At 45.5% G+C, this 12,326-nt stretch overlaps 1 protein-coding gene across 8 annotated transcripts in view; it reads left to right on the top strand.

The window, feature by feature from the left end:
• Positions 1–12,326, top strand: part of XYLB (xylulokinase) — a 116,672-nt gene that overhangs the window by 35,158 nt on the left and 69,188 nt on the right. For all 8 annotated transcript variants that reach the window (XM_083704189.1, XM_083704186.1, XM_083704188.1 and 5 more), the window contains 5 exons: positions 4–44; positions 1,589–1,704; positions 2,171–2,286; positions 2,827–2,900; positions 4,706–4,802. In XM_083704189.1, coding sequence (XP_083560315.1) covers positions 4–44; positions 1,589–1,704; positions 2,171–2,286; positions 2,827–2,900; positions 4,706–4,802 — 444 coding nt within the window. The remainder of the gene's footprint in view (positions 1–3; positions 45–1,588; positions 1,705–2,170; positions 2,287–2,826; positions 2,901–4,705; positions 4,803–12,326) is intronic.

Genomic DNA, 12,326 nt, shown 5'->3' with positions numbered 1-12,326 from the left:
CAGCATCCCTGGCAGCAATGAGACTTAGAGAAGGGGACATTGCAGTAAGTGTTGACATATTCATGCTATGCTCATACTGTTAATCCAGTGCTGTAGGGGGTAGTTGCCTTGAGCAGCAGTTCTGCATTATATATTTTGGTGTTTGACACATTTTGAAAATACATTTGAAATATCATCTTCAGGTTCTGTTGATTTAAGTGGAAGATAAGACTGCAATCCTTAGCATAGTTACTTGGGAGTAACATCCATGGAATGTAATAATAATAATAATAATAATAATAATAATAATAATAATAATAATAAATACCCACCACTCTGGGCGGCTTCCCGAAAAACATAAAAATACAATAATTCATCAGATATTAAAAGCTTCCCTAAACAGGGCTGCTTTCAGATGTCTTCTAAAAGTCGGATACAGTGATACCTCGGGATGCGAACGGGATCTGTTCCGGAGCCCCTTTCGCATCCTGAATGGAATGTAAGACGTGATGGAGCGTCTGTGCATGCAAAGGTTGCATTTTGCCACTCCCGCACATGCGCGTGACATCATTTTGAGTGTCTGCGCATGTGCGAGCGGCGAAACCCAGAAGTAACGTGCTCAGAGCGCACGTGCCATAGAGCGCAACCCAAAAGTGCTCAATCTGAAGCACATTCAACCCGAGGTATGATTGCAGTTATTAATTTCTTTGACATCTGATGGGAGGGCATTCCACAGGATGGGTGCCACTACCGAGAAGGCCCTCTGCCTGGTTCCCTGTAACTTTGCTTCTCGCAGTGAGGGAACTGCCAGAAGGCCCTTGGCGCTGGACCTCAGGGTCTGGGTAGAACGATGGGGGTGGAGATGCTCCTTCAGATATACTGGGCCGAGGCTGTTTAGGGCTTTAAGGTCAGCACCAACACTTTGAATTGTGCTTGGAAACATACTGGGAGCCAATGTAGGTCTTTCAAGACCGGTGTTATGTGGCCTTGAGGTAAATCCTTCCTCTGAATTTTAAAAAGCATGGGAATCCTGTTATGCATGTCCTTAAATATTTCCCCATTAAGGTCAGTGGTGCTTAAAATGTTTAATTTTGACTGGCTTGTGTGCCCTAACAAGCATAGGAAGTGTGCATTGATTACCCTTTGCTGGTCTGAGGTAGATTTCATTTCTGTTGAGAAGGTTTTCGGAATGGATTGAGATGATGTAGAAAAAAAGTTGATTAACCAACCTAGTGAAACGACTCTCTGCTTGAATGCATAAACAAGCTTTGTTAAAAGGTATGGCTTGGAGTGAAGTCGGGTGCTAGGAAGGCTTGGGATTCTGTGGCGGCTGTTTCACTCACGCAAGTAGTCACTGTATGTCACAGTTGTTCAGTGACGATTATGCATGTGTGAGAATTTACCCTAATAAATCCAAAGATTTCCTTTCACTTCCTTCTGCACTATTCTTCACGCAAAGGTGACAAGCCAAGCTGATACCTCAAGAATGCAATTGCCTTAATGTGTAATTCAAAGATAATTAGTACTACAAACAAATGGGTTTAATTTAATTTCTGCATTGCTTTTCATGCACGTTGTGCACTAACACCTCAATTATTTCCTCTCACAGATTAGCCTTGGCACTAGTGATACATTGTTTCTCTGGATTAAAGAGCCAAAACCTGCTTTAGAAGGTCACATCCTTTGCAGTCCAGTTGATTCACAAGCCTACATGGCCATGCTGTGGTAACAAAGTTTATATTTTTTCACATATGAATACTGTGTTTATTTGGAGTTGGGCCAGTGGCCTGTTTCCTATAATCCTGTCTACTCTATTTGAGCACTGGAGTAGGTCCAGTGATCTCTTTTTTACGAGGTGTGTCCCCAGCTAAAATAAGCTTTGGTTACACAATTAGATCTTATGGGTCTGACAGCATCTCTTGATTCCAGGAGCCCACAAGCCTTTTCAGACAGACTTCTTTTAACTTGTAGGTCAGACATGCAAAAAGTAAGTCCTACCAGCTTCAACAGGACTTAGGTTTTTCCATAGGATTTCCATTTCATAGGAAATGGATTTCCATTTCAGAAGACTTGCGTTGTGCTATGATTTCCAGACCCCCAACAAAACAATGATGCAACTTTCAAATTTTGATCGGATCTGTTGCGAGATTCGACTGGCATTTTATAACTTTAGTTTTATAATTTACTTTAGTTATAAGAATGGCTCTTTGATGAGAGAGAAGATTCGAGATGAGCTTGCCTCAGGCTCATGGGAGGAATTTTCCAAAGCGCTTGTGTCTACGGCTGTTGGAAATGATGGAAATGTGGGTATGTGTCTTTGCAGAGAGGGAAGTATCAAGGTTTGATTAGATACTTTAGCATCTGCTCCACTTGCCTCTTGTGCATCAATGACCTGCTCATCTACCAGAAGAGCAACACAATCTTCTGTTAACTGCTATCAGACACACCGGCTTCAGCAGACTACCAGTAGCCCACTGGAAGAGACATAGAAATCACCGTCAGAAAAAGGCAGTGCTCATTCCCTTGAAAGTCACAGTCAAACTCTGGTTTATAACTCTGGCTTCCAGGACAAGTGCATGCCATTGTTTGCTGGTTAAGATGTAATGGAAGACCGTGGTTTACCAGAAACCAAGAAATATGTATTTAAACAGACCATATGAGGGGAGGAGGGAGAGGGAAGAAGGAAGGGAAAGAGGAAGCAGCATGTAAAGGCTTGAACATGTAATGCCCAAACACAAAGTGTAAATCATTCTGCTGCTTATTGTCGTCATAATATATATATATATTTAGGTTAAAGATTGTTGTTACCAAACACAAATGTGGTAATATTTTTAACTTTCCATTTAGGCTTTTATTTTGATGTGATGGAGATTATACCAGAGACCGTGGGAATTCACCGATTCAACACTCACAACAACAGAGTAAGACACATCTTTGTTTGAAGGTTACTTGAAGCGTAATTGAATTCCAGCCTGGGCAACACTTTCACATACAACCCCTTCCTCAACACGTGTCACAACTTTGCATGTTCCAAAATCCATAACCAGGCAATACCAACCAAAACAGATATCAAGCTTTTCAGTTCCCTAGAATGTATGGCACGTCAAGTTTGTCCGTGGGATAAAAGTAAAGGTACCCCTGACCGTTAGGTCCAGTCGCTGATGACTCTGGGGTTGCATGCTCATCTCGCTCTATAGGCTGAGGGAGCCGGTGTTTGTCCACAGACAGCTTCCGGGTCATGTGGCCAGCATGACTAAGACGCTTCTGGCGAACCAGAGCAGGGCACGGAAACGCCGTTTACCTTTCCGCTGGAGCAGTACCTATTTATCTACTTGCACTTGACGTGCTTTCGAACTTCTAGGTGGGCAGGAGCTGGGACCGAGCAACGGGAGCTCACCCCGTTGCGGGGATTCGAACTGCCGACCTTCTGATCAGCAAGCCCTAGGCTCTGTGGTTTAGACCACAGCGCCACCTGCGTCCCTGGGATATTTTGTCCATGGGATATTTTGATTCAAATCCCTCTTCAGCCCCTGATTTGTCTGAACCACAGCTTTCCATTTTTAAAATGAGAGATAGTAACCACAGCCGAACCTCACAGGCTTGTCACGAACATAAATAAGGGTTACAAAGTACTTTAAACACTTGTTTTCTAGTAATGATTCTCAGGAGGAAGTCCCACCACATTCACTTGCTTCCTAGTGTGTGAACTTTGGTCTGCAGCCATCAGTGCAGTACAACAAAACAATGTGCAGGTCCATGGGGGAGTTTGTCAATATTTGTGATACAAGCTTCCTTATTTAAACGGTGTCCATGGGACAGAGAGAAAAAGATTCCACACCTTACTGAATTAGGCTGCAATCCCAAGCACACTTACCTGGGAGTAAGCCCCACTCAACTCAGTGGAGCTTGCTTCTGGGTAGAGATGCAAAGGATTTCACTGTTACGAAGGGAAGTGACAGCACCGCAGGGTTAGTTTTAATCAGGCAGCAGGAAGACATATTTCTGCTGGTGAATTTATCTGTGGCTCTGCTTTCTGCGGCACATGGGTGGCGCTGTGGGTTAAACCACAGAGCCTAGAACTTGCCGATCAGAAGGTCGGCGGTTTGAATCCCCATGACGGGGTGAGTTCCCGTTGCTCAGTCCCTGCTCCTGCCAACCTAGCAGTTTGAAAGCACGTCAAAGTGCAAGTAGATAAATAGGTACTGCTCTGGCGGGAAGGTAAACGCTGTTTCTGTGCGCTGCTCTGGTTCGCCAGAAGCGGCTTAGTCATGCTGGCCACCTGACCTGGAAGCTGTACGCCGCCTCCCTCGGCCAGTAAAGCGAGATGAGTGCCGCAACCCCCAGAGTCGGCCACAACTGGACCTAATGGTCAGGGGTCCCTTTAGCTTTACTGCTTTCTGCACTCCGCCCCTCCAACAAAAATGTTCTGTAAGCAAGCTTCAAAAGGTCCTTTACATATGAAGGAGAAAATACAGAAACAAAGTTAGCAGTTGCGCTGCAAATATTTCATCATGCCTTGATTTCAGGGTTGAGGAATGTGCCAGCTAGGACAAGATTATGAGCTGAATTGATGCTGTGGGAAGGAAAAGTAACTCTAACTACAGACTCAGAAGGCGAAGGCAACTTTGACGTATCATAAACCGGGTGTTTGGTGTGCATGGTTTTAAAGTAGCCTCTCTTACTGCGTTGAATGCATGGATATTAATCTGTTTCTCTTTCTTTACAGGTCTCAATGTTTCCCAATGAATTGGAGATACGGGCCTTGATTGAAGGGCAGTTCATGGCCAAAAGGATTCATGCTGAAAAGCTGGGATATACAATCCGTGAGTGTGTCTATGGCATGACAAGAGAGCTAAAAGAATGCTGCATTAAGCTGATAAGTCCTGTTTGAGTAGTTGTATGCACATTCCTGCACCCCCCTAGGCTGATCTGGATCAAAAAGAGCACAACTGCCCAGCTCTGAGGAGTACCACCATGCTGAAGTGTCCCTGGGGTCAATAGTTTCAGTGTGGGCTAGAGAACGCTTCCTCAGAGTTTTTCCTTTTCTAAACACTGGATCTGAAATGAAATATCCTGCCTGAGAGAAGGGGTGCTGAAATGGAAAAAGTGAATTACTTGGATCTACAGACGGTTGAAAGTATAGTTTGGGGGGTCTTCTTCCTTTTAGTCTTCCCTGCCATATTGTGTGATTGCATCGGTGGCCCTGGAAGTTGTGGGTGACTGATGGCTACATTCTGGCTCTTTGTGCATTGTGCTCAGTCCCCCTGTGATCACACACAGGGCCCCCGGACGTTTAACGGTCTATTTACCCTATGCCGCCACTGCAATTGCTTTTTCCGCTGCCACCACCCTGTATCTCACGGGGACACACGGAGTCCAGTCAGTTGTTAACATAAACAAATAATCAAGTTTATTTTTAAATGCAGGAACAAGCTTATGGTTTCAGTTGATTTTTCTCTTGTTAGTTTCTTATTCTTAGTTCCTAACAACTCCAAACTGATTATTCCAACTATCTATCTGACTCCACCTAACAATTCCTCTCACTCTCTCACAATACAACTCTACCAACCCACTTCCTGTTCCTCCCTCTTCCTTCTTCAACTCCCAAACCTCAACTCAACTGACTTTCAAAACCTCCCACTCTAACTTTTATTCCCCCCTTGCATTCTCACTGGCCAATCACATCACACCTATTTTAACCCTTTCCTTATGACCCATCCTAGGAGGCAAACGCCACACCCACCTTGCCAGTGAAAGGAAGGGTGGTTTGTTGCAGGAGCTGAACCAGAAGTAGGAAATTACTTTGCGCTTGAGGTCTAAACATGTTGGCTGCTTCAAGCCTTCCAGAGGCATCAGGAATGTGCGCCTTCATTCCCTTGATTTTGGCATACTTCCGAGGAGGCAAGGGGGAGCCATGGATGTCTAACAGGAGGCTGAGGTTGAGCCGAGCCTATAAGCCACCAGAGCTGATTGCACCGGCGGAGCCTGCAGTGGCAAACCACTCTGTCCCCAGAGACGCTCCAGCAGTCGCCACTTCAGCAGGCGCAGCCTTGCTACCAGCGACAACTAACTCTGGCAAGGATGCCACCAGCTGTACAGCGGCTGTAGGAATTGGTGGAGCTGCTCAGGATCGCTGGCTTGTTCTGATTGGACTGCTGGTTCCGTTTGGGCTGCCGCCACCACTTGAAGGGCCAATCAGCACTGTTGGCCTTGCTAGATCTGCCAGTCTTGAGGTTGGGCAGGAGCAACAACAGTGGCTTCTGCATGTCCTTCCTCTTGATCTTGGTTCTGGGGCAATTTCTAAGGCTGCCACCAAACGTGGGAACTGCCGCCGCTGCCACCTGTGGATAACACAGGCCTGTCCCCCGAGGCCAGCCTCTGATTCCCTTCCCTTGGACAAAGGCATAGCAGAGGTGCTACATGGCTCCAGTACTCCGCAGGGGGCTCTTGCTGTGTGCTTGCCAGAAGGGAAGGGGTCGGAGCAGTGGCGTAGCGTGGGGGGTGCAGGGGGGGCCGGCCGCACCGGGCGCAACATCTGGGGGTTAGGGTTAGGGGGCGCAATTCCACGGGTTAGGGGGCACAAATTACTTGCCTTGCCCCGGGTGCTGACAACCCACGCTACGCCACTGGGTCGGAGTCACTCTTACGCTGCCATGCTGGCAAGGGCATCTGTGTGCCCTGAGCTGATTGATTCTTGGGTCTTCTACTGACTCTTTGTATGGCTATGGGCAAGTAACAAACAACTGTTATGTTTCTGAGCAGATTTGAAAGTGCAGAAAAAAAAGAACATCGTCTGGGTCTTCTGGGACCATATTGGTTTAGACTGCCGGTAGCGAGTGCGAGTGGAGTGCATGAATGAATGCTCCCCAGTGCTACGCATCTCTGCACATGGAAAGCTAGGGGAGAAGGTTAGACTAAAGGCCTCCTCCCTCAAATCCTATCTTTCCACCTTCAGAGAAATCCATATTTTAAGCAGTAGGGGGCATTGCAGCAGGCACCACTGGGGAAGCAGTTTTAGGGGAAAGCCCTCCATGCTGTTATTGCTTCTAATATCTGTATGAAATATACTCAGAGTCGAGTGTGGTTTTCATGCTCTTTATTCAGCTCAGAGTAGTGAGGAATGGAAGTTCCCCCGAAATGTCTGCTTTATATACATTGTTTACACAATGGCCCCCACGTGATTGGTTATTTCTGGGATTCTCCTGTAGGCCAATCAGGTTGCGGATTCACTTCCACCCAGAGTTGGATTGGGTGGCTCCTGTGGACCAATCAGACTGCTGCATTCTGGATCCTATTGTTCTAGGACCAATCAGACTGCTGCATTTTGGATCCTATTCAACTCAGTACATAACACTGTAGTTGGGGAAAAGTGCACTTTATAATTTAGTATTTGACTCCTGGAAACAGAGGCTCAGTTCCTGTGCTCTAGTTTCTGTTGTGGCAACGTCTGCTGTTAAGTGATGCTTGTGCCTCACATTTCATGTTTGCCTGAAATCACACCTTTGTGAAAACAATCAAGGTTGCTCTGTTGGAAAGAGAGCTTGTTTTCAAACCTGCTCTCCAGTCTGGAAACATCTGCTAATTTGGTGTTTGTCGTCTCCAAAATGTGCATATAGATTTGCATGAAGCCCAGGTCTCTTGCAATTAAGATGAAATGTTGGCTTTTGTAAAACTCTACGCCTGCCTGCGTCTTGCTATCACATAGTATAACGTCAAGCATTAAAAAGTGAAACTGGTGTGTTTGATATTTTCTTAAATTCTCGTTCTTACTGTGGCTTTATCCTTAGATTTGTGTTCAGTCACTGGCAGTTCCTTTGTGAATGCATAGCAAAAAAAAGTGAAAGGAGTGGTCTTTCTTCAGGCCTTTTCTTTTTTCTCAGTGGCAGCATCTGCTGAAATGGACTTAGGGCACAATTCACCATGAAGTTCTCCTTAGCATGCCTGATGGAAATGAATGGGACTGCTACAGGAACGCAACTGCTCTGATGTTGTGTTGCTCTTATTCAGTTTGACTTCCAAAACGTTCAGAAACCAAGGCGCGGCTTCTGATTGGCTATGGGAAGCTCCAAGTACCAAGGCGTTCAAGAGCTAAGGTGCGACTGTATATTATAACCCCAATTCTTAAGGGTTTTTGTTAAGTTGTGGGTGAACATATCAGACGACACAGCGATTCTTCAAACAGCTCTTGTTTATTCACAGGCCAGAACAGAACTGAACTGAAGGGTTCAGCCAGCCTGCTTATATAGAGCTCCACTAGAACGCAACAGTAACCATTTTCTGTAACTATCCAATCACTGAACGTCACTTTCAGTCCCTTATTTGCATATGTGGACCTGAGTGAAAACTATCTACAGTATCCCCCTGCTGGCCCAGGGTGAGAACTTCAGTACATAACAGTTTTATTTACAGGGAGTAAACATAGCATAGTAACAAACAAAAACACGAACCTCCAGTATAAAAGGCCATAGATTGTTTAATTACCAAAAGCCTGGGAGACGAGGAATGGTTTTGCCTGGCACATCATGCTATGTATCAAAGGCACCAGGTGAGTCTCCCTAGGGAGAGCATTCAGCAAGTGGGGAACCATCACAGAAAAGGCCTTTTATTGTGTTGCCACCCTCCGGACTTCTCATGGAGGAGGCACACAAAGAAGGGCCTCATATGATGATTGCAGGGTCTGGGTTGGTTCATACAGGGAGAGACAGGATCGGGGTAATATGCTCAAATGGTGTTGTCCTGGTGAGCAACTGGGCTGCCGAATTCTGCACTAGCTGAAGTTTCCGAACCATCTTCAGAGGCAGCGCTATGTACAGTGGTACCTCGGATTACAGACGCTTCAGGTTACAGACACTTCAGGTTACAGATTCCGCTAACCCAGAAATAGTACCTCAGGTTAAGAACTTTGCTTCAGGATGAGAACAGAAACCACGCGGCGGTGGCGGGAGGCCCCATTAGCTAAAGTGGTACCTCAGGTTAAGAAGTTTCAGGTTAAGAACAGACCTCCAGAACAAATTAAGTTCTTAACCTGAGGTACCACTGTATAACGTGTTGCAGTAATCAAACCTAGAGGTTAGCAGAGCCTAGATGGCAGAAGTTAGGTTATCCCTGCCCTGAGAGGGGGCAGCTAGGCCACCAGCCAGAGCTGATGGAAGGCACTCTGCAACACCGAGACTGCCTGAGCCTTGAGCAGCAGCACTGGAGAAATAATTAATCTCTAGTGCTCAAGAAGCATTCCTTCTACTTCTGATGTTCAAGTATTAGTGCCATTTCTAATGTAGCCAAAATTGCACCCCCTATGCAGAAGAGGGAGCCATTAACAGATTTTTTTTTGGGGGGGGGGGAGTCCTGAAGTTTGAAGAAATAAAAACAAAAAATATTTAGGAGTTTTGTTGCAGGTAATAATAATAATTTTTATTGTTTATACCCCGCCCATCTGGTTTGGTTTCCCCAGCCACTATGGGCAGTTTACAGAATATACAAAAACATAGTATATACATTGCAGGGTGACAGACAAGGGTTGCTGTATCTTTCTTCCAAGCAGACATGTGCAGTTTTAAAATCTAAATATTATTACTCATTGCTATAAGAATAGAATCCAAAAAACACTGCACACAGTTTCTCACAAGCTCATCTAAAAAAACAACCTGATTTTGTTCTCTCTCTCCAGGAGAGGGCAGTCGATCCCACCTCATGGCAGTTTTATCTTAACAATTAGATTAATTTTATCTGACTCAGCCCTCCCTTCTGTTACAAAGACTCCTGTTGGACTATGTGACAAAAATTTAGTGCAGGTTTCCTGGCATGATGTAGAACTTATGGTGTTTTTTCAGTTCCTGTGTTCTTCTGTATGTGTTTTAATCAAATTTCAAGGAAAATCCTCTCCGAACGCCCTGTATCCTGTTAAGGGTTGTTGACTTAAGGGGTGGGAAGCAAAGAAAGAATAAAAGAAAAAGAAAAAGAAATAAGAAAGACAGAGAAAGAAAAAAAGCAAACACAGCCCTTTATTATTTATACACTCTGTGGTGGTAAAGGGAACAATTTGTAGTTCATTCCCCCCAACTTCCCATTTCCCCCATATAAACTAATTGCCCCCCACCTCCCGTTTTGCAAAATGAGTGTCTCAGTTTTGCAGTTAGGCAACTGGTATCTAGATATGGCCTGTGGCCCTGTCTCTTCTCTGTGCTTGAGTTTTTCAAAAGTTCTCGCAGCTCAATCCATTGTGGGAGCTCACTTTTTTTAAAAAAAACACACACACACCTCACCAAGGCAACCCAGTATCTATGCTGAGAAAATTTTGCATCCTGAATATCTTATGCAAATATGTCGCCTTTTGCTTGTTTTGCATAATTTATTCTATTTGTCCCGACAAAGAGTCGTGGAGCTTTTACATCCACGGTTACAGGAGACCCACCTCTTGACTGCGATTTTGCTCAGCCCACCTCTCAGTTTCCGTGAGATGCTGCCCACATATTTTCAGGCTTATCTCGGAAGCTATAAGGCCCAGATAATTGCTTTATTGTTGTTGTTTTTGGGGGAAAAGAAAGAAAAGAAAGCTGAGATTTCCAAGAGCCTTCATTGTCTACCAGACACCAAAATGGATGATTGCAAAGCCCATGTGAAAGCTGCGCATGGTGAGATCAGCCCTGTGGCTTCATATCGCGTGACAGTACAGTAGTGGCAATGGACCCAAGGATACAGAAGCTTGGCCTTTGGACCAGAAATATGTGAAGCCTGAGAATGGCTCAGGACCTAACACATATGCCTTTTAAATTTGGTCTTTAACCTAAATCTAAAGGTAACTAGGATTTGAAGGTTGGCATCACCACCACCATTTTGTTTCTGGCTCTGGGAGCCTGAGCGGAGGACTATGGCAGACATATCCATGCCTTGCACTCTGCGCCACTCTGGCAGTATACCAGAAGAGGGAGCTGTTGGTAATCCAGAATGCGGCAGCTAGACTGGTGACTGGGAGTGGCCGCCGGGACCACATAACACCGGTTCTGAGATATCTGCATTGGCTCCCAGTACGTTTCCGAGCACGATTCAAAGTGTTGGTGCTGACCTTTAAAGCCCTAAACGGCCTCGGTCCTGTATACCTGAAGGAGCGTCTCCACCCCCATCGTTCAGCCCGGACACTGAGGTCCAGCGCCGAGGGCCTTCTGGCAGTTCCCTCATTGCGAGAAGTGAGGCTACAGAGAACCAGACAGAGGGCCTTCTCGGTAGTGGCGCCCGCCCTGTGGAACGCCCTCCCTTCAGATGTCAAAGAGATAAACAACTACCTGACATTCAGAAGACATCTGAAGGCAGCCCTGCTCAGGGAAGTTTTTAATATTTAACGCTGTACTGTTTTTAACACTTGATTGGAAGCTGCCCAGAGTGGCTGGGGAAACTCAGCAGATGGGCGGGGTATAAATAATAAATTATTATTATTATTATTATTATTATTATTATTATTGGTGAACATTGCACTTGTGCGCCACCAGTGTAGGTGGTCAGAGGGAGGTACTGCAGTTTGCAAAGGCAGGGATTGCCAGGTGACATGAGGAGTCTCAGTCTTTAGACATTGGCCTGGCTCCTCAAGCCTGAGTAACCAGTCTCTGCAAAACTGCTGACAGACTAAACCAGCTGCTTCCAGGCTTCTCGCCTGCCTGTCCATCCATCCATCCATCCATCCATCCATCCATCCATCCATCCACATAGTGCCTCTCTTGCTTTGCCTTCCCAAGGCTGATGTCTTGGTGTTCGGCCCTCTGCCGTGACCGTGCTTCCAGTCAGGAGCCCTGACAGTTGGAAACTTCATTACCTTTCCACTGTCCATGAGAGAAAAATGTCTCTGTAATTCAAAAAAGCCTGCAAACTCTTGCTGTGTCAACAGAAGCTGCTTCAACAGTGGATACCATCTCGGTCACTTTTGCGTTCTTATTCTCTGGAAGCAACGCAACAGTGACTTCTTATCTCGTTTCATGGAACCAACATTTGAACAACACCCTGAAGTGTAAGCAATCGGGACTGCTAGATTAGTTGTAAGGGGGCTCTTGACATTTGAGAGGCATCAAGCCATAGATAATGATTCTGCTTTATCACTCTTTAGGGCTGTTGATTTGGCAGCGCTTCAAAACTCACAACTGATAGCAATGGCAATCATAGTGGCTTCCAGTGCAAGATTTGATAGGGACTTCTTTGTAAAACTACCACCCGGCTGTACTCTAAATGGATTTCCTTACTATCGAGAATCATCTTCCTTTCCCTTTTCCCTTTTTAGTTTCCATGAGTACACAGATCCCTCATCCAGGACAGAAGATTCTGTGTGGCTACCAAACTGAAATCTTTCTGCAGTTTTTCTCCCT

This window comes from Podarcis gaigeae (genome assembly GCF_964106915.1).
Source record: "Podarcis gaigeae genome assembly, chromosome: 12".
Taxonomy (NCBI): Eukaryota; Metazoa; Chordata; class Lepidosauria; order Squamata; family Lacertidae; genus Podarcis; species Podarcis gaigeae.
This window is presented reverse-complemented; position numbering and strand designations above follow the sequence as displayed.